At 41.3% G+C, this 20,223-nt stretch overlaps 1 protein-coding gene across 9 annotated transcripts in view; it reads right to left on the bottom strand.

Moving 5' to 3' along the window:
- Nucleotides 1-3,387: 3,387 nt before the first annotated feature.
- LOC137385145 (NACHT, LRR and PYD domains-containing protein 3-like) overlaps nt 3,388-20,223 on the bottom strand; it is a 106,702-nt gene continuing 89,866 nt past the window's right edge. For 8 of the 9 annotated variants that reach the window (XM_068060063.1, XM_068060058.1, XM_068060064.1 and 5 more), the window contains 4 exons: nt 15,718-17,425; nt 13,419-13,505; nt 12,964-13,155; nt 3,388-12,742 (listed from right to left, as the gene is read on the bottom strand). In XM_068060063.1, coding sequence (XP_067916164.1) covers nt 12,655-12,742; nt 12,964-13,155; nt 13,419-13,505; nt 15,718-17,425 — 2,075 coding nt within the window. In that variant the 3' untranslated portion in view covers nt 3,388-12,654. The remainder of the gene's footprint in view (nt 12,743-12,963; nt 13,156-13,418; nt 13,506-15,717; nt 17,426-20,223) is intronic. The other variant, XM_068060065.1, reaches the window with a different exon arrangement.

Raw genomic sequence — 20,223 nt, 5'->3', positions numbered from 1 at the left:
CATTCTCGAACAGAGGGAGCTCTGTTACCCTTCGTAAAGAATGGGAAGCAATGCACAACTTTGCAATCTAATGGAACTGTTCCTTGATTAATATGACTTTGGAAAATTATAATCAAACATTTCTGTGTTCTCAGCAACATCCTTCACTGCCCGAGAATGGAAACCATTTGATCCTCGGGATTTGACACATTTTAATGCCAGTATTTTTTTCTGTACTGTTGTTTTTGGCGAGACTCTGTGCTTAATTCAGATTTAGCTTCCTTGCTATTTCTGGCATGCTAACTTCTTTCTCTTCCCTAAATACAGACGTAAGTAAGAATTCAGCATGTCTGCCATTTCCATATTTTCATTTACAGTATCACCATTATCAGTTTTCACAGGGCAACACAGCTCCCAAGCACATAATGGCACATTTCTTTTTGGCAATATTGATACACCTAGCAATTTTCTTTTCAGACTCGCTTTTTGTAAATCTTGCTTTCTTTTTCCACCATTTGGTTTTCTTCGCATCTTTACAATTCTGCACCATCTGTGCTTCTTGTTTTGCATTTTTTGTCCTTTTTCTTTTAATACTATGTCGTCTCTTAAATCTTCAGTTGTCCATGACTGTCTATTTAGCAATTTTAGCTCTTGCCCGTTGGGGGGTATAAACGTGTTCTTGTATGATTTTTTAAACATGTCCCACTGATTATCTAGTTTGCCCAGTTTATGTGAACACTCTCTGTCTCAAGCCATTAAAGCCAAGGAAGAGAGAAGACAGAACAAGTATCAAATGGATAAGGAGAGAAGAGAACACCAACTATGAAATATGCAGGAGAGAAGGATAAAAAGGCATCAGGCGAGAAAACACCATCAAACAGAAAAGGGAGGGGCAGAGAATACATCAGCAAGTATCAAAGGGAGCAGGAGAGAAGACAACAATAAGGATATATTGAGTAGGACTGAGGGCAACACCAAGGACAAAAGGAGCAACGGAGAGGACAACACCACTCATCAAAGGAAGAAAGAGAAGAGACGACACCAAGGATAACAAGGGCAGTAAAGACAAATACACCAAGTAGAAAAGAAAGGTGACGGAAGACAATACCAAGGATACCACAAGCAGCGGATAATACAGCTTAAAGGTTGAAAGCTATCAGAGGAGAAGACACCATATATAAAAGGTGCAGGAGGGATAACAACACCAAGGGGCAAACGAACAAGGGAAAAAAAACATCAAATGAAATAGAATATGAGAGAAGACAACACCAGGGGTTAAAACAGCAGGAGTGCTGATACGTAAGGGATCTTAAAGAAGCAGGAGATAAAACAGAAGCAAGACTAAACGTGAGCTGCACACAAGGGATAAACAGGAGCAAGAGAAAAAACTGCAGGGCAAAACATTTCCAGATCAAGTTACGACATTTAGCAGGGAGACAGTGTGAAGATTGAATGATTGTATCCTGTGCTATATAAACATTGCGTTCTGAAAATACCTTACCAGGTACTCCAATTGCTGCAAGAACCGGGTAAAATATGACCTTTATCAGAGTCGGTTCTAACGCAAACACTATCTGTATGAAGAGAATTTCTTCAGATGGTTGAGATGATCAATACAACTGCAATATTGCAAAGGCAAATAAAACAGTGGTTTACGTAGGCTGTAATGATCTCTGGTGACCCTATTAATTTGCATGCCTAGTTTTATTAGTTGCAGGCTGTTGAACAAACACGCTCTACATTTTCATCACCAAACCCACTGGGTAATTACAGAAATAGCAGATGGGGACACCTTTGGGAGCAAGATCTGCAAGTGCTCAGCGTGACATATTCTGACTGTAATCCAGATATACAATGCGGGACATTTCGAAAGCAAGCCCATCGTTGTGCATTTTGTATTTGAAATTTGGATTGAGTTCTTCCATTTTCTCTTCTTCTAAAGTTCTAACTCTCCCAATTCCCCTTTTGCAGTCTCTCTTAATCCCTTGCTCTGTCCCTTTCAGTCTGAAAATTCCTATCATCGGTCCTCTTCATCTACATCTCTAACATTCTCCACATCTCCCATTTACTTTCTACTTAATTCTTCTCTCATTGTCCTTCCCATTGTCCCTGAGTGGTTCTGTCCTCTTTGTGAATACCTAGTCGGGGCATTTCTTCCACTTTCTGTCTCTAGTATCTCATTTTTTCCCCTTTGGTTCTGTTTGCTTCATTCCTTCTTTCGTCACTTGTCTTCTTTTGACTCCTGTTTTGCATAGTCCTGATCATGAGCAATTTCTCGTTGTTGCTTTTTCTCTCAGTGCCTTAGACACATTATTTCTAATGCCCTCTCTAGCTGTCTCTGCTGTTTCCCGTACCAATGGTCCATCAGCTCTTTCATATGTCCACCTTCACCATTTTGTGAAAACTCAGACGATATAGCTTTGCGTGCGCAATCCTGTTTGAAAGGTCGATAATCCGAGGGCACAGATTTAAGACTATTGGCATACGATCCAGAGGCAATATGAAGAAAGTTATTTTTTATGCAAGAAATAGTTAGGATTTGGGATTCAGTGTATCATAGAGTGGTGGATACAAATTCAGGTGCAGCCTTCAAAAGAGAATGGGCTAATTACTTTAAAGACCAAAATGCATGGATATGGCAAAAGAGCGGGTGAAATTAACTGCAATGCCTTTTTGAAAGAGCCAGAAAACACTCGATGGGCTGAATGGCCTCCTTCTTTGCTGTATGAATGTATTGTTATTTGGGTAGGATAGATAGATAGATAGATAGATGACAGACATTACGAATTGCATGATAACTATCAGATGCAACAGAGATGGGTCTCATGGATTCAAAGGAGCAGTCTACCCACTGTATATGGCACGAAATTACAATCACACAGTTATTCGAAACTCTGAATTTCTGCAGGTGAGTTTTCAGCTCCTGTCTGCAAGGATTTAGCCACTGTTCTTCTCCAACAGCAGTTCCCTCTCAATCCGAACTCCACGTGTGCGGACTTCACCACAAGGTATACGTCTCCAGAAGCACCTCAGATTTACTTGAGTTGCCTTGCTGGCGTGGATTTACCAGCCTTTGCTTTATCTGAGTTCTTCAGTGACAACCTGTGCACTGTGACCGGGTTTGGTTAGCTGGGTCCTTTAGTTAATAGAAACAACTTTTGGATTCAGCCATCATTTTCTTATGCTTGCCTGCGCTCTAGTCCTCCCTGTTCTGCCTGATCTGGGTAAGACTCTGCTTCTGTTTATCTGGTTGCAACCAGTGTTCATTTACTTGGAAAGTGGGAGTTTATTTTTCAGTTCTGTTTCAGTTTTTAGGTTCCATCCCTGCTGCATTCTTAGCTATCCTTTCGATTAGGCTCTACCTTAAAAAAGAACAGCTTTGCAATCACGGAACCCAGCACACATCCCTTTTGGGAAAAAAAGATCTTTACCATGATAAGGCTTTTTTTGCAATACTTCAGAAATTCAGCAAGTTTTCTACATCATAAACATTTCACTGGGTAGGTTCCTACATACAGTCAGCATTTTCATATTCTACAATCACATTTTTCGAATTTACAAAATCATAAGAGCTTAACCAATAAGAAAACCAAGTGAATGTGACAATAAGGATTATCAGAATTCAAACATCATCGAATAGATTTAACATAACTCAGAACCTTCCTTTAGACTTACACCCTTCTTTTGCACTCTGCACAGAGCATCAGCAATTACATTGCTTTTTCATGTAACATGGAACATGTTTAATGTAAATCGCTTTAACATTAACCACTAATGAAATAACCTGAACCTCTTTGTTGAGAACCTTTCTAGAAACACAAGTCAGTTGAGGTCTGCATAAACACTTGATGATCGGCTACATATACATAAAAATATTGAAGAGCCAGTACAGGACATAAAAAAAACACTCTTCCTCAATGGTCGAATACTTTCTTTGATGCTTATTAATCTTCCTTGAGAAGTAAGTGAAGAGCCGTTTCATACCAGCATTATCATCACAGAGAAGCACCTCTCCTACCCGTATATCACCATCCCTTCACTGTCGCTGGGTCAAAATCCTGGAACTCCCTTCCTAACAGCACTGTTAGTGTACCTACCTGACATGGACTGCAGCGGTTCAAGAAGGCAGCTCACCGCCACCTTCTCAACGGCAATTAGTGTTGGAAAATAATGCTGGCCTGGCCAGCGACTCCCATATCCCATGAATGAATAAGAATAATTTTTAAAATGCGATATCCAGAGAACCTCACTTCGCTTGTTACTAGGGCTGTCGATTGTTCAGGTATTTTGACTATGGGGCCAGTTCAATCTCTGTAAATTGCAATTCTGGGCCTGGAAATGTTCCATGCTCCCTGTAATGGGTGGTGTACTGGAATGTTCAACCATCAGCGTACTCTGAGCTACCGGGTATGCAGAGTAACATAAAAAACTGGGTTATTGAGCCTTTGAAGCTTTCGAATATCTTGGGACATACAAATGGTCTGCATACCTGTGGATACACAGAGGGGCTGAACACTAGAGGCTGTTGGGCGTATGGAAGGTCAGTATACCTTTCAAGAACACTGATGCTAATGGATCGATAGAGCGTCATAGTACTCGTGGTTATTGGACCCGCACAGGCTGCAAAGACTGCATTTAGCAAATTGTCATAGTATCCTGAGCTGCTGGGTTTAGAGACGTTGACGTGTATAGACGTCTCCCTCGGTCACAACATGTATTTAAAATGTCCCACTGACCGATATACTGTTTTTCTCCCAAACATACACACTGGTTAACTGGAAAAAGAATATAAAGCATTATTGTTGATAGCTGTTACAAAGAAATAGAAGGACTTAAAAAAACACAGGCTGAAAAGAGGTATGGAAAGATGTCCTTTGTTTTGTTTCGGAGACCCAATTGCGTCTAGATGGCTGTCAATGGGATCTTCCTGGAACCGTTCTTCCCAGGTGATGTTGATGATCAGTTTAGGTTGGCTTTCCAAGAGATGCAGCTACAGAAGGCTCTAATAGGTTTTACAGCAGGAATGCAGCAACAAGATTTTCGTCCCCACACATTCGATGCAGGGTTTCTTCAAATGCAGGGGGAAATTGGAAACACACTTGATGCAGGATTGCTTCTCAAGAGAAAGAGGTGAGCTGTCTTCTCCTAGCAGGTAAAGAAGCAACTGTATTTTCTAACTGTTCAAATTAAAATAAAGCTTTTTTCCAGAAAGCAAGCCTCCTGACAACCAGAATCTTGGCTTCTCAATGTTTTGTAAACAGCTGTCCAAGTCCATAGCGACTCCTTCTGTTTTACTTTATTTGAAAACAGGTGCCTTCCAGTTACTGGTTACCACTCAAACTCAGTCCAAACCTTCTGATGAAATCCTTTAAAAAGGTAACACCCAAAGTCCCAGCATCTACGGAACACTTTTCAGTTATACAACACAAATTCTTAAAATTTAACAAATGTAAATGAGAAAAAAACGTTTTAACACCTGTAATATTCAGAATCCCTCCAGAAGTGAAATTAGTGGACACATTCATTTCAGTCTCCATTGAAATCATCGTCCTTTTTAATATTATGTTAAATAATTCTTAACTGGGATGATTTTATAATATATTGGAAGTCTTATATATGTCCCATCTACATTGTAATTTTTGATCTCCACATTTTGAACTTAGTTTTGCCCTTTGAATAATGCCGGTGAAGCAGAGCTTCAAGTTTAATTAACCAGCTCCTTCAGAGAAATCCCATGGCACCAGTGAAGCCAACATCGCTACAAGCCAAATTATCAATAACTTTGTTACTGTGTACCAAAGTAATAGCAAATCACAAGATTATTGAAATAATAAACATTGAAAGCATACCTTTACAATTGGAACTGAATTAGATCGGGGAACTCCTGGGAATATTTCCGTATTAGAATAATGTAATCATAGAATGGTTACAGAATTGAAGGAGGGAGCACGACCCGTTCAGTCCATGCCAATTGTCTGTAACAGCAACGCAGATACCACCACCAGCCCGCTCCACCACCCCCACCACCCTCACCCCGCTGCGATAAATTATCCCCATAGCCCTCTGTTCAGGCGCATATCCAATTCCCTTTTGAAAACCACAATTGAATATGTCTCCACCACACTCTAAGCAAGTGAATTCCAAAGCCTGGGAATTCCCTGCACAAAAAAGGTTTTACCTCATGTTGCTGTTGGTTAAGTTGCTGATGGCCTTCAATCGCCTCAATCATGGGAATAGTTTCTCTCTACTCCAAGACACCCCATGGTTGTGAACACTTCTATTAAATCATCTCTCAAGCTTCTTTTCTTCTTTAATCACTTGTTCTAAAATAGAGGGAATTCACTTCCTTCCGAAAGTGAGGTGTCAAGATTTGGGTATAATGCTCCCAATTAGGTCGAAAGGAATTTTATGAAGGTTTATCATAACTTCCTTGTTTTGTGTTCTATACCTCAATTCATAATTGTTCATGCATGTCATTTTAACCACCTTCTCAAACGGCTTTCCCAACTTTAACCATTTGTACACCTCTGCTAACAGGTGTCATTGATTCTGCACCCACTTTATAATTGTTACCTTTATTTTACATTTCCTGACCTCGATCGTCATTCCAAAATGTACCAATTCACACTTCTGTGCATATTTTTCATTTGTCACATGTCCATCAATTCCACCAGCCTTTCTATGTCCTCCTGAAGCCGATCATCACCCTTACCACTGGTCACAACACTTCTAAGCTGTGTGTCATCCACAAATTCTGAAATTGTGCCCTTCATTTTGAGGTCATTACTGTGTATCAAAAAAGGCAGTTACCTCAGTACTGACACCTGGAAAACAACAGTACATGCACACCTACCGTCCGAAAATGAAACCTTCACTATTATTCTATTTCGAGTCACTCAGCAAATTTCATATCTCAGCTGCCACTTTCCATTTTATTCCATGGACTTCGAATTTGCTGCCATGTCTATTATGCAACACTTTATCAAACGACTTTTGGAAGTCAATATACGTCAGATCAGCAGCAGTGCCTCTCACCAACCCATGTTACCACATCAAACAAAAAACTCAATCAAGTTAGTTAAATTAGATTTTCGTTTCACGTACCTATGCTGGCTTTCATCAATTAATTGTCCAAATAACGTTAATTTAGTCCTGATTAACGTTTCAAAAAGCGTTCACACCACCACGTTTAACTTGAGTGACCTGAAGTTCCCGTGTTTATCCTTACACTTATTTTTGATCAATAGTGTATCAGTTGCGATTACCCTGTGCTCTCGACCAACCTCAATATTAACGGAGGATTACAAAATTATGGCCATTAACTCTCCCAGTTTCCATCCTTACTTCCCATAGCATCCTCGAATGCATCTCATACTGTCCTGGTGATTTATCATCTTCATCTTCAGCCAGGTTTTCAAACACATCCTGTTTATTAATTTTCACCCATCCACATCTCGACTACTGAATATTTTACTGTGACATTCGCAGAATCTACCTTGGTAAAGGCAGAAAAAGATTGCAGGAGGTCATGTCAGGAGCAACACCAGGCAGACCTAAAGATGATATGCCATCCTGTTGAAGTTCCAACACAGGAGGATTGCATGCTAAACAGCAGAAGCAGCATGCAATAGGCAGGGCTGACAATCCCACAACCAACGGATCAGATCTTAGTTCTGCATTCCTGCCACATCCAGCTGTCAATGTTGGTGGACAATTAAACAACTGATAGCATGAGGCGGCTCCACAAATATCGCAATCCTCAAAGACAGAGGGGGAGCTCAGCCCAACAGTGTAAAAGACAAAGCTGAAGTATTTACATAAATCTTCAACCAGACAGGGCGATGGATGATGCATCTCCGCCTCCTCCTGAGTCCCCAGCATCACAGATGCCTGTCTTCAGCCAATCCTATTCACTCCACGTGATATCAAGAAACGGCTGAAGGCATTGGATACTGCAAGGTCTTTCGGCCCTGACAACATCCCGACAATAATAATGAATACTTGTGCTCCAGGACTAACCACACCAAAAATCAAGCTCTTCCAGTGCAGCGACAACACTGGCATCGACCTGGCAGTGTGCAAAATTTCGCAGGCATTTCCTGTGCAAAAAAAGTTCTAACCAGGCCAAATACTGCCCAAATGGTCTACTCCCAATCATCAGCAAAGGAATGGAAGGTGTCGTTGACAGTGCTATCAGGGGGCACTTGCTCAGCAATAACCTGCGCATGCTCAGTTTGTGTTCCGTCAATACTACTCTGTTCCCGACGTCTTTACAGCCTTGGTCCAAACACGGTCAAAAGAGCTGAACTCCAGAGGTGAGATGAGAGTGATTGTGCTTGACATCAAGGCAGCACTTGACTGAGTATGGTATCAAAGAACGCTAGCAAAACTGGAGTCAGTGGGAATCGGGCGGACGGGGTGGGGGTTGCTGTCCACTGGTTTGAGTCATGCCTGGCACAAAGGAAGATGGTTGTGGTTGCTTGAGGTGAATTATCTCAATCCCAGGAAATCACTGCAGCAGTGGCTCAGGGTGGTGTCCTCGGTCCAACCTTCTTCATCTGCTTCATCAATGATCTTCCCTTCATCATAAGATCGGAAGTGGGGATGTTCGCTGATGATTGCGCAATGTTCAGTACCATTCGCAACTCCGAAGATACTAAATCAGCCCGTGTTGATATGCAGAAAGACCTGGACAATATCCAGGCTTCGGCTGATAAGTGGCAAGCCGCACTGGCGCCACACAGATGCCAGGCAATAACCCATCTGAAATAAACGAGCATCTAACCATCTCCCCTTAATATTCAATTGCATTTCCATCGCTGAAACTCCACTATCAGCATCCTGGGGTCACTATTGACAAGAAACTGAACTGGACCATCCACATAAATTCTGTGCCTGCAAGAGCAGACCAGAGGCTGGGAATCCTGCGGTGACTAACTCACCTAATGTCTGCCCAATGCCTGCCACAAGGCACAAGTCAGAACTTTGATGGAATGCTCTCCTCATGCCTGGATGGGTGCATCTCCAACAACACTAAAGAAATGCAACATAACCCCGGACAAAGTACCCGCTTGATTGGCAACCCATTCATCTCCTTCAAAATGTACTCCCTCCATCACTGACGCACAGTGGCAGCAGTGTGTATTATCTACAAGATGCACTGCAGAAACTCATGGAGGTTCCTTTGCCAGCGCCATCCAAACCCGTGACCTCTAAAACCGAGAAGGACAAGGGCAGCAGATGGAAGGGAACATCATCACCTGTAAGTTCCCCTCCAAGCCACACACTGTCCTGACTTGGAACTATATCGCCATTCCTTCTTTGTCACTGGGTCAAAATCATGGAACCGCCTTCCTCACAGCACTGTTGGGATACCTACACCCCCAAGAATGCAGCAGTTCAAGAGGCAGCTCACCACCACCTTCTCCAAGGCAAGTTCGATGGGAAAAAAATGCGGACCTAGCCAACAGCGCCCACAACCCCGAACAAATAAAACAAATAAAAAGATATACTCATTTAGTACCTCAAAAGTGGCCTCTACCACCAAGCGTAAATCATCTTTTATATCCCTAATCGACTCCACCTCTCCTCTTAGCATCTTTTTGCTACTTATGTGGTTGCAGAAAACTTTTGGATTCCCTTTTCTATTCGCAGCCAATCTGTGCTCATGCTCTCTCCTCGCCTCTCTGATATCTTTATTCAATTCTCCTCTGACCTTTGTACATTCAGCCTGGTTCCCACTTGTATTATCAACCTGACATGTGTCACTCACATTTTTTCTCTGCTTCACCACGATTTCTATCTCCTGTGTCATACAGGGAACTCTGGCGTTGTTTGCCCTACCGTCCACCTCGTGGGAATGTACCTCCACTTTCCCAAACCATCTCCTCTTCAAATGTTTGTCATTGTTCTGTGACAATATTGTTTGCCAGTTTTTGATTCTGATTAACCTTGTGCAGTTCCATTCTCACCCCATTGAAATTGGCTCTCCTCCAATTAAGAACTTATACTCCAGATTTCTCCTTGTCCTTTTCCATGGCTAACCTAAACCTTTTGCTACGATAAAAGCTGCTTCTTTAATGTTGCTCCATTGACACTTGATTCTCTTGACCCACCTCATTCCACACAATCAGATCAGGCACTGACACCTTCCTCACTGAGCCGGAAGCATACTGATCAAGAAAATGTCCCTTGGCACATTTCAAAAACAGCTTTGTCCTTTACACTATTACTATCTCTGTCTGTGTTAGGATAATTAAATGCCTATATTATCATGAGTCTATAGTTTTTACACATCTATGTCATTTCCCTGAAAATGTGACTTCCTCATTAGTTCGTGGTCTATACAATACATGTGTCGTGCAATGGATCCTCTATTGTTTTTAAATCTAGCAAAATAGTTTCTGTCTTTGACCGTTTCAAAGCATCCTCTCTCGCCAGCACTGCAATATTCTCCTTAATCATTACAACCCGCCATCCTTCATTCGGTCCTTCCATATCTTTCCTGAACAGCTTGTATGTAGGAATTATTAGTACACATTCCTGCCATATTTTGCGCCATTACACTACCATCACCACACCATCTTATTTGCATGTGGCTGTTTGTGTCTGCAGCTCAACAACCTTATTTATCATATTCCATGTGTTTACGTACATGCACTGTAAATCTAAATTAGACATAATTGCAAAACATCTTTGTCTGACCCCACTAACAGCTTATTATTTCTTAGTCCTCGCTTCAGGACTTCAAATTCTTGGTAAGGTTTTAGCCTGAGTCACAAGGTGCAGGCTTCGAACACTGATCACAGTGAGCAGATACCTGAGCTTCGGCTCTGACTCCTGTCATAATATCCAGTGGGATACTCCTCATGGAGATAACAGAATCATTACCAGCACATGCTACTGTAAGCAAAGGCAGCAGTGTTTATGATCTGAAATTGTGGAACTCTATGTTGTTTGCCTAAATTTGCAAAATTCTTAATGGAAAGATAAGGTGGTGTTCCTTGAGATTAGCTGGATCATGATTGGCTTCAGTTATCAAGGAGAGAAAAGCCAGAGTGGGATTAGAATGGAGAGTTAAACTAGCAAGTGACTAGAAGCTCCGGTTCACGCTTGCAGACTGGAGAGAGGTGCTCAGAAAAAAAATTATCACTCATTCTGCAGTTGATTTCCCTAATGTAGCAGAAGCTGTATTGTGAACAGTGAATATAGCACAATACATCGAAAGAAGTACGTGTAACTCACTATTTCATTTGAACGGCGTGTTTGAGACAGCACAGTGGGAATTGAAACTCCTGCACTCGTTTACCTATGTGCTTATTAATAGTCATTTTGTAGTACTGAAGCTGAGAATTGCTGAAAATCGAGACATGTTGTCAAAGCTTTTCGTCTTGCACTCATCAGGACAATACCTGAGAATAACAAATGCAAGGGAAATCAATAACTTATACTGCATGAGAAGTGAGTGTTGATTGCTTGGCAAATGAACTCTGAGTGGTAGAGGCGTTGCCATGGAGAATGCAACAGTTTACAGTGACTGACAGTTGACTGCCAAGCTTTGTTTAAAATTTAAACCAGGCAGCTTGACTCTGATTGGTCAAGGCATTGCTCCGAGGAATGAACCAACGAATGGCTGTCCCTTATTTTGTTCAGCTGAAACAGGCGCAATGTGTGTCCATGTTCTTTCTGTCTGGAAAGAACAGGGCCCTGTATATTAATATCTGTAGCTTCCAGTACACACAAATGCGCCGTTCTGCGAGCCCTACTGACTATCATAAATTGTTTGTCAGCAGAATTCCTAGCCCACTACGGCTTATTTAGCAAATGTTGTCCAACTGTGGAATCGCACTTAATGTTGGAAACTGCATTTTATGTTTTGCAAGCATGGGCTGGTTGGGTACAGCTTGCAGCTTTCCCATCGTGAACAGTAGAAGGGACATATTGTTTGATACAATAGACCAGTCTTTGGAGCGTAAGGCCCACATACCTAGCATCACACTGGCATTGAAATTCATATATGTCATGACTCATTTGTGTGATAGGCAGGATGTATTTTTAGCTTGACTGAAGCATCTTGTTAGTGGCAGACACCTCACATGTTGCTACTGCATTGTAGAAGTGTGAAACAGCTAACTTTTCCTGTCACTCAATACACTTCCAAGGTAATTTGAGGTAGAATGGGCACTTTTCAGGGACGAAAATGGGGGTCTGAAGACGAAAAGCTTCAACAACATGTCTCTATATGCTTATTCATCGCACTCGGGATCGGCACAGTGGCGCAGTGGTTGACACCTCAGCCTCACAGCTCCAGCGACCTGGGTTCAATTTTGGGTATTGCCTGTGTGGGGTTTGCAGGTTCTCTCTGTGACTGTGTGGGTTTCTGCTGGTTGCTCTGGTTTCCTCCCACAGCCAACGACTTGCAGGTTGATAGGTAAATTGGCCATTGTAAATTGCCCCTAATGGAGGTTGGTGGTAGGAGAATGGTGGGGATGTGGTAGGGAATATGGGATTAATGTCGGATTAGTATAAATGGGTGGTTGATGGTCAGCACAGACTCAGTGGACCAAAGGCCCTGTTTAAGTACTGCATCTCTCTCTGACTCTGGGGTAACGCCCCGACAACTTGTTCAAACATTACTCTTACTTTTACGTAAAACAAATCATGGTCAGTAATCCTTCATTCTGTAATTATAGTCAAATGACTAGATGCAGTTCGTGACTTCAAAATGTGACGTCTGTTTGCAGAGAATTGATTGTTTTGCAACCTGAAAAAAAAATAAACAAGTTACCAAAATTGAGTGAACTGTTCCGTTTACTGCGAATAGCGACATTGTTAAATTCATTCAACGTAAATATGTTTAAGAATCTTGAAATGTGAAAGAAACAAATCTTCCACAACTAAAGACTTTTCCTATAACACATCTATGAAAACTAAGATAGGAAAATATAATACTCTTAATTAATATATTTTAACAAAGAAACTCACCTAATTTCCTTCAGATTCGTACTAGTCTGGTAGAGCTGGAGAAATGTGGGAACGGATTCATCAGTCAGTCTGTTGGACTGTTCACTGCGCTGATTATCGTTACTCAGGTCCAGCTCCATCAGTGAACCATTTTTACTGATGGCGGAGACCAATTTTGCTGCACAATCATCTGTGAGAGCATTTGATTTTAACCTAGAGTGATTGAAAAAACAGATTTTATAAAACATCAATGCACGTGCTTAAATATACACCAATTGCAAATAACTATACTGGAATTCCAAAATCGTGGGGCAAAAACTGCTCAAGAAAATTGCATGTTCTCTGTTTCTAAATTATTTTCGTCCTAATACAAATTGACAAATGAGATTGGTCAATCATCATTACCAGGGTAATGAGAATTCTTGATGATAAAGAACTCCGGTTGTTCCGTCTATATTTAAACAGAAATTACTCACTCAAGTGTCTGTACTTTGCAATCATTTTTCTCCAGAACTTTAAAGAGGTATTCCACTCCTGAATCTTGAAGATTATTCTCGTTGAGTCTAAACTCAAATAAGAAAGTCAATAATAAATATAGAATAATGAAACAGACATGAAATATTCATAATTCAATCTATTTTACATGGAATACATTGGCCTTCGAAAACGCCAATATCAGACCCAGAATCCAAATGCCTATTTGATTTGCACTAAGGGTTTTCATTATAGTGCCTGTGTTATAATCAGTTACCATCACCCAGTACATTTGTTTAACTCTAAATTTACTCCATTGCTTGGGGTAAAGATTTACCCACACATTATCAAACGAATACGTGTAAAATGGGCATAAACCAGAAAATGATGGAAATGCTCAGCAGGTCAGACAGTAACGATGCTGAGGAATCAAAATTTACCTTCCAGCTGCTGATCCTAAACTTCTGATCCGTTGTCATGTTAACTTTCCTGCCCATTCCCATTCTGAACTCTCTGTACTTTTATTCCACAATATTGGAAGGAAACTCACGGGAAACTTAAGAAACTTATTAGATTAGGCATTTTTCCGCCTTCCAGACACAACATGGAATTCAACAATTACAGATCATAACCACTATTCCTATTTTTTCAGACAGCATGTGATGGTAGTGACTCTGTTGCTCGTATTTACAACTCCTGTTGAATATCTTCTATTTCGTTACGTTCTATTAAGGCACTCCCCCAGCTTTTTGACTAGTCTATTGATCCCTTTCTGTCATTCCCTCACTCCTGCCTACTCAATAACCTTAATCCTAACCCTTTGATAGCACCTTACAAACCCAGGACCTCTACAACCTAGAAGGACAAGGGCAGAAGATGCATGGGAATACCCCCACCTGCAAGTTCTCCTGCAAGACACACATCGCCTTGACTTGGAACGATATTGCCGTTCCTCCACTGTCGCAAGGTCAAAATCCGGGAACACCCTTCCTGCAGCACTGTTGGTATAACTACACCACTTATTTCTAACCTTTGCCATTTCAGACGAAATGCCAATAACCTGAATTGTTTGCTCTGTTTCTCTCGACAAAGTCGTTACATGACCTACTGAGTAAGTGCAGAATTTTCGGTTTATATTTCATATTTCCTGTGCAGTATTTTCCTTTTGTCCATGTAAAATAGTGGCTGGCAGCAGGAATTCTGTAAACTTGTGGTCTGCCATGAACAGGAATACAATGGATGCTTTGCGCAGCAGATGCTCGTCATCAAAAGAAAACAAAGGGTAAAACCAAAGACCTTACCTCTGACATTATTATTTTCAAGAAATTTAGCTATTTGATACACAAAGGTTCACAAATATAAGTGAATGAGAAGCAAAACATGCCACATTTTTCTGCGCATTCTATTGGCGAATCCAATTAAGTTATTGTAATGGATCCCTGTAATGTGCATAAAGCCAGATGGAGTTTCACTCAGCCTCACTTTCCTTCCCTTCCGGCCTCTGATGATGCGTTAATCCAGTGGCATCACTGGAAATAATTACATATAGGTGGAAGAATCGCAGCTGTGAACCCATTTAACTAGCTTTTTGGCACAATTGAGATTAACAACAGCATTATTGATTTGGAAAATGCAATCCTATCGAGGAATGAGAAATGAGAGTACATTTTTCCTCACTTGTAATATAATCAAACAATAAAACAAATTTATTTCCTGTTTTAAACAACTAAGTATTTGCTTACCAACAATAGGCAGTGACAGAACAGTCTGTTAACACAGATTTAAGGTATTTGCTTAAAATATAGATGTAGGATGATGAGTTGTTTTAACTCAGTGAGTTTTTATAATATCGAATGCACTGCGTGAAAGACTGGCGAAATCACATTCAATAGTAACTTTCAAAAGGAAACATGATAAATATTTGAAGAGTTGAAGATTGCATGGCTCTGGCGAAGAGCAGGGGAATGTGTCTAATTGGATACTATCGAAGAGACATCACAGGCACCACAGGCAATCGGGAGCACCACATTGTGAAAGGTGTGCGTTGGATTCGGAAGTTAGATGGCCAACTTCATATCTGATTGAGTTAAATGAACACCACTGCACTCTCAAGTATTACCAGAACAGCCAATCTGACTACGTCTCTCATCATTCCATTTAGTACAACGGAGAACTGAATGAAAGAATGTGTTCAATAATCGATCGAATTCAGTTAATTTTCTTTGCTTATCATTCATAACATACCACGTTTAAATAAAACAAATATTGTTTATAATTATATTTATCGATTTGTTTAAATACCTGAGTTTTTTACATTTGTGCAGTATGGACTGCAGTTGATGGATGCCTGCATCTTGTACACCACAAGTACTGAGATCCATCTCTTCAATTATTTCAAGGTTCATTAATACGGTAGACAGAACCGCACAATCAGAAGGTTTCAGAGGACACTTTGTAAACTTGATTTTCTTTATCGGTGCTAATGCGGCTTCCATCAGATTTCTGTCTTCAAATTCAGCAAAGGAATGACATATGTTTAAGAATTTCCGTTGGCTTTGCCCGTCATCCAAGTTCTGAGCGCACGTTTTGACATTCCGTGTGAGCCACTCCGACACAGGCTGTGTTACTTCAGCAGGAAATTTACCCAATTTCGACTCAAGCTGATCAGTTGACTTTCGTAAGGAAAGACCAACAAGAAAACGTGAAAATGAATTGAATCTGTCATCACCGCATCTGTATCCTTCATCAAGCAGTTGTTTTAGTTCATTTGGTTTTGTTCTTAGACTTTTCAAAAGCGCAGCAACAAAGTCCTGCATCACGGTGTCACAGAATTTGTAGGCAACACTGCGCAGATCATTGTCTCGAATCTTCACTATAAACGCAGTGATAAAATTGGAAAGTTCGAGCTCATTGAATTTGTCTGCTTCAAAAACAGCTGTTTTTTTCCCAATTCCATGGTAGGCCAACTCGCCCAGTTTCAGCAGGCTATTGCGAGTGTTTCCTGCATCATAGCCACATCTATTTAAAAGATTTTCAAAGTAAACAGTGTACAAACGTGTGCTGGTTATGGGTTGCCTTTCTCGCTCTTCTGCTGTCTTATGCGACTCCGCTAAGGAGCAGCAGACTGAGCAATACAGAGGGTTATAGTACAGGGTGTCCAGGGTGTTGTTCAGCTTAATTGTTTCGATTGCCTCTCTTTCCAGGTTTGGATCTCTCAAGTAACGTTGGAAATATTGCTTGATTTCCTCAGGGCTGAAACCCAGAATTTTGAACTTTCGATGTATGTTTGAATTTCCCAGAGATTCCAGTTTCCACGGCCGGCTCGTGATCAGCACTGATGAGCCTTTCAGCAACTGCCCTTGTATGAGGCAGCAGACAATGTCTGAAACCAAGCAGCAACACTCGGGATCGAAACATTGATTTTGAGGTGCGTTGTTTCTCTCAACATCTTTGAAATCCACCGTTTGCTCAAATTCATCCAAATCATCAAATATAAACAATATTTTTCCGGGTTCTTTCCACAGCTTCTCCAGATGATTTCGTAAATAGGGGTATGAATTCAGGATCAGCATGGATAGGGTTGTTCGGACTTTTATTAAATTTAATTGGCTAAACTTGAAATGAAAGACAAATTTAAATTGACGGTATATTTTCCCTGTGGCCCAGTCACGGATTATCTTCTGTATTATGGTGCTTTTCCCGATCCCTGCATCACCAAATACTATAGTTGTCCGGGTTCTGTCTATTGTAGCGTCTTTGCTTCCCAACAGTTGATCGAGCTGAACGTTTTCGGGTACATTCCCGATATTTTGCCCCTGTTTCTCTTCAGGCTTTCTCCCTTGCGCCTTCAGTTCAGTTTCAACCATTTGCGGCTCTCCAAGAGAAGGAACAATCATTACTTCAGTGTAATGCTCATCAAGTAAACATGTCTTGGACATTTGATTTTCTCCAGTAACTTCCAATATTGTCGTTTGTTCTTGAAGAAATGTTTTGTGCTGGCGCTCTATGCCTGAAATATGAAAACGTTAAGAATTTTGTTAGTCCAGTAATTGTAATTGAGGAGAAAAAATAAGTAATCTAGTAAAACAGTGAAAGAAAGTTAATGTCATGGAAACAAGAAACCATGTTCAGAGGAGCAAAATAAGAATGTAAGTACATGAGAAATAGGAACTGCAGTAGGCGATTTGGCTCTTTGAACATTCTCAGCCATTCAACAAGTTCATGGCTCATTTTCTCCACCTTGCTGCACTCTCCCAATTTCCTTCGAACACAATATTCTAGCGATTTTTGTCTTGAATATGATCAACGATTGGGATTCTTCAGCTCCCTGGAGTGGACAATTTCAACGACTCATCAAGCATTAAATTAAACATTCCTCCTGATCTCAGCCCTAAATGTCCAATCCCTTGTTCTGAGATTGTCACTCCACTTTGCAGATTCCCCAGCCAGAAGAATTTTTTTTCTGCATTTATCCTGCCAAGCCACTTACGGATTGTATATGTGTCGATTCGCTCGCCTCTCATTGTTCTAGAATCCAAAAATATAGGTCCAGTCTACTCAATCTCTCCTCATGGGAGAATTTACTCATCCAAGGAAACACTCTTCTGAACCTTCTGTGCACACCCATGATGCCAACATTTCACATGGTACTGCAAGTATTACCTCACCAATGCCTGGTATATTTGTAGTAAGACAGCTTTACTCTTATACACAGTTCCCTTTGTCACAAAAGCGAAAAAAAAAGATGCATTTCCTAAATGCATGTTCTACCTGTATGTTATCTTTTTGTGATTGAAGCTTAATGGCACCCATGTGTTTCTGAATGCAAACATCTGCCAATCTGTCACCATTCAAACAAAACGATGTTTTAAAAAAAATATTTTTTCTGACCAAAGTGGATAAATTAACAAAAACAAGAAATGCTGGATTCACTCAGCAGGTCTGGCAGCATCTGTGGAAAGAGAAGCAGAGTTAACGTTTCGGGTCAGTGACCCTTCTTCGGAACTGACAAATATTAGAAAAGTCACAGATTATAAACAAGTGAGGTGGGGGTTGGGCAAGAGATAACAAAGGAGAAGGTGCAGATTGGACCAGGCCACATAGCTGACCAAAAGGTCACAGAGCAAAGGCAAACAATATGTTAATGGTGTTTTGAAAGACAAAGCATTAGTACAGATTAGGTGTGAATATACTGAATATAGAACATCAGCAAGTGCAAACCTGAAGAAAAACAACCTGAAAAAAACAGTGGGTAAGCAAACTGAACAAACTAAGATGAAATGAAATAAATGCAAAAAATGTAAAAAGGAATGCAAAAAAAAAGGAAGAAAAAATAACTAAAAATGAAAGTAAAGTGGGGGGCTGTCATGCTCTGAAATTATTGAACTCAATGTTCAGTCCGGCAGGCTGTAGTGTGCCTAATCGGTAGATGAGATGCTGTTCCTCGAGCTTGCGTTGATGTTCACTGGAACACTGCAGCAATCCCAGGACAGAGATGTGAGCATGAGAGCAGGGGGGAGTGTTGAAATGGCAAGCAACCGGAAGCTCAGGGTCCTGCTTGCGGACTGAGCGGAGATGTTCCGCAAAGCGGTCACCCAGTCTGCGCTTGGTCTCCCCAATGTAGAGGAGACCACACTGTGAGCAGCGAATACAGTATACTACATTGAAAGAAGTACAAGTAAATCGCTGCTTCACCTGAAAGGAGTGTTTGGGGCCTGGGATAGTGAGGAGAGAGGAGGTAAATGGGCAGGTATTACACCTCCTGCGATTGCAAGGGAAGGTGCCCTGGGACGGGGACGAGGTGGTGGGGGTAATGGAGGAGTGGACCAGGGTGTCGCGGAGGGAACGATCCCTTCGGAATGCTGACAGGGGAAGGGAGGGGAAGATGCGACTGGTAGTGGCATCACGCTGGAGGTGGAGAAAATGGCGGAGGATGATCCTTTGGATATGGAGGCTGGTGGGATGAAAAGTGAGGACAAGGGGAACCCTGTCACGGTTCTGGGAGGGAGGGGAAGGGGTGAGGGTAGAGGTGCGGGGAATGGGTCGGACACGGTTGAGGGCCCTGTCAACCACAGTGGGGGGAAATCCTCGGTTGAGGAAAAAGGAGGTCATATCAGAAGCACCGTCATGGAAGGTAGTATAACACTTTGGCACGTTGTATCTCACATGACATACATTTGCCCATTCACCTAGCCTGCTCTAAGGGACGATAGTATTAGTGTAATCGAAGCTTATAGTTGGAATTTGCGAGGCTATCAAATCTAGGATCACCGGTGGTTTAAATGAAATACAGAAAGCAATGATATATGCAGATGCACAGGAAAGTGACTGAATCAAACCAGCATACATTGTGAAGACCAAGAGTTTTTTTTTCAAGCTAAAGAAATCTGTTAACAACTATAAGCTGCTTTCATTCCAGATGGACAGATAGAATGTCGTTAAGCAATTTATGTTACGGAGTGTTTAGCAAAAAAATAACTCAGAAAATCACACACACCACAGTCCAGACGCTGAGAAAAGTATATAGATATATACACACACACACTCACCACATTCCAGACCCTGAGAGTGATAAGTTTAGTGGATTTTTTAAATATAGTGTAATTTATCAAGGACGTTAGGTTGTAGGGGATAGTGTTTGGAGTAGAACAAGGCCTCTATTATAATTAGTATTCTTTAATTAAAGGGAGTAACTAAGTAATCTAAAGGTAAGTCATGCCAGGGGAGCCCACACCCATGATATGCTCCTCCTGCGCGATGTGGAAAATGAGGGATGCTTCCAGTGTCCCTGACGACCAAGTGTGCAGG

This window comes from Heterodontus francisci, chromosome 28 (assembly GCF_036365525.1).
Source record: "Heterodontus francisci isolate sHetFra1 chromosome 28, sHetFra1.hap1, whole genome shotgun sequence".
NCBI lineage: Eukaryota > Metazoa > Chordata > Chondrichthyes > Heterodontiformes > Heterodontidae > Heterodontus > Heterodontus francisci.
This window is presented reverse-complemented; position numbering and strand designations above follow the sequence as displayed.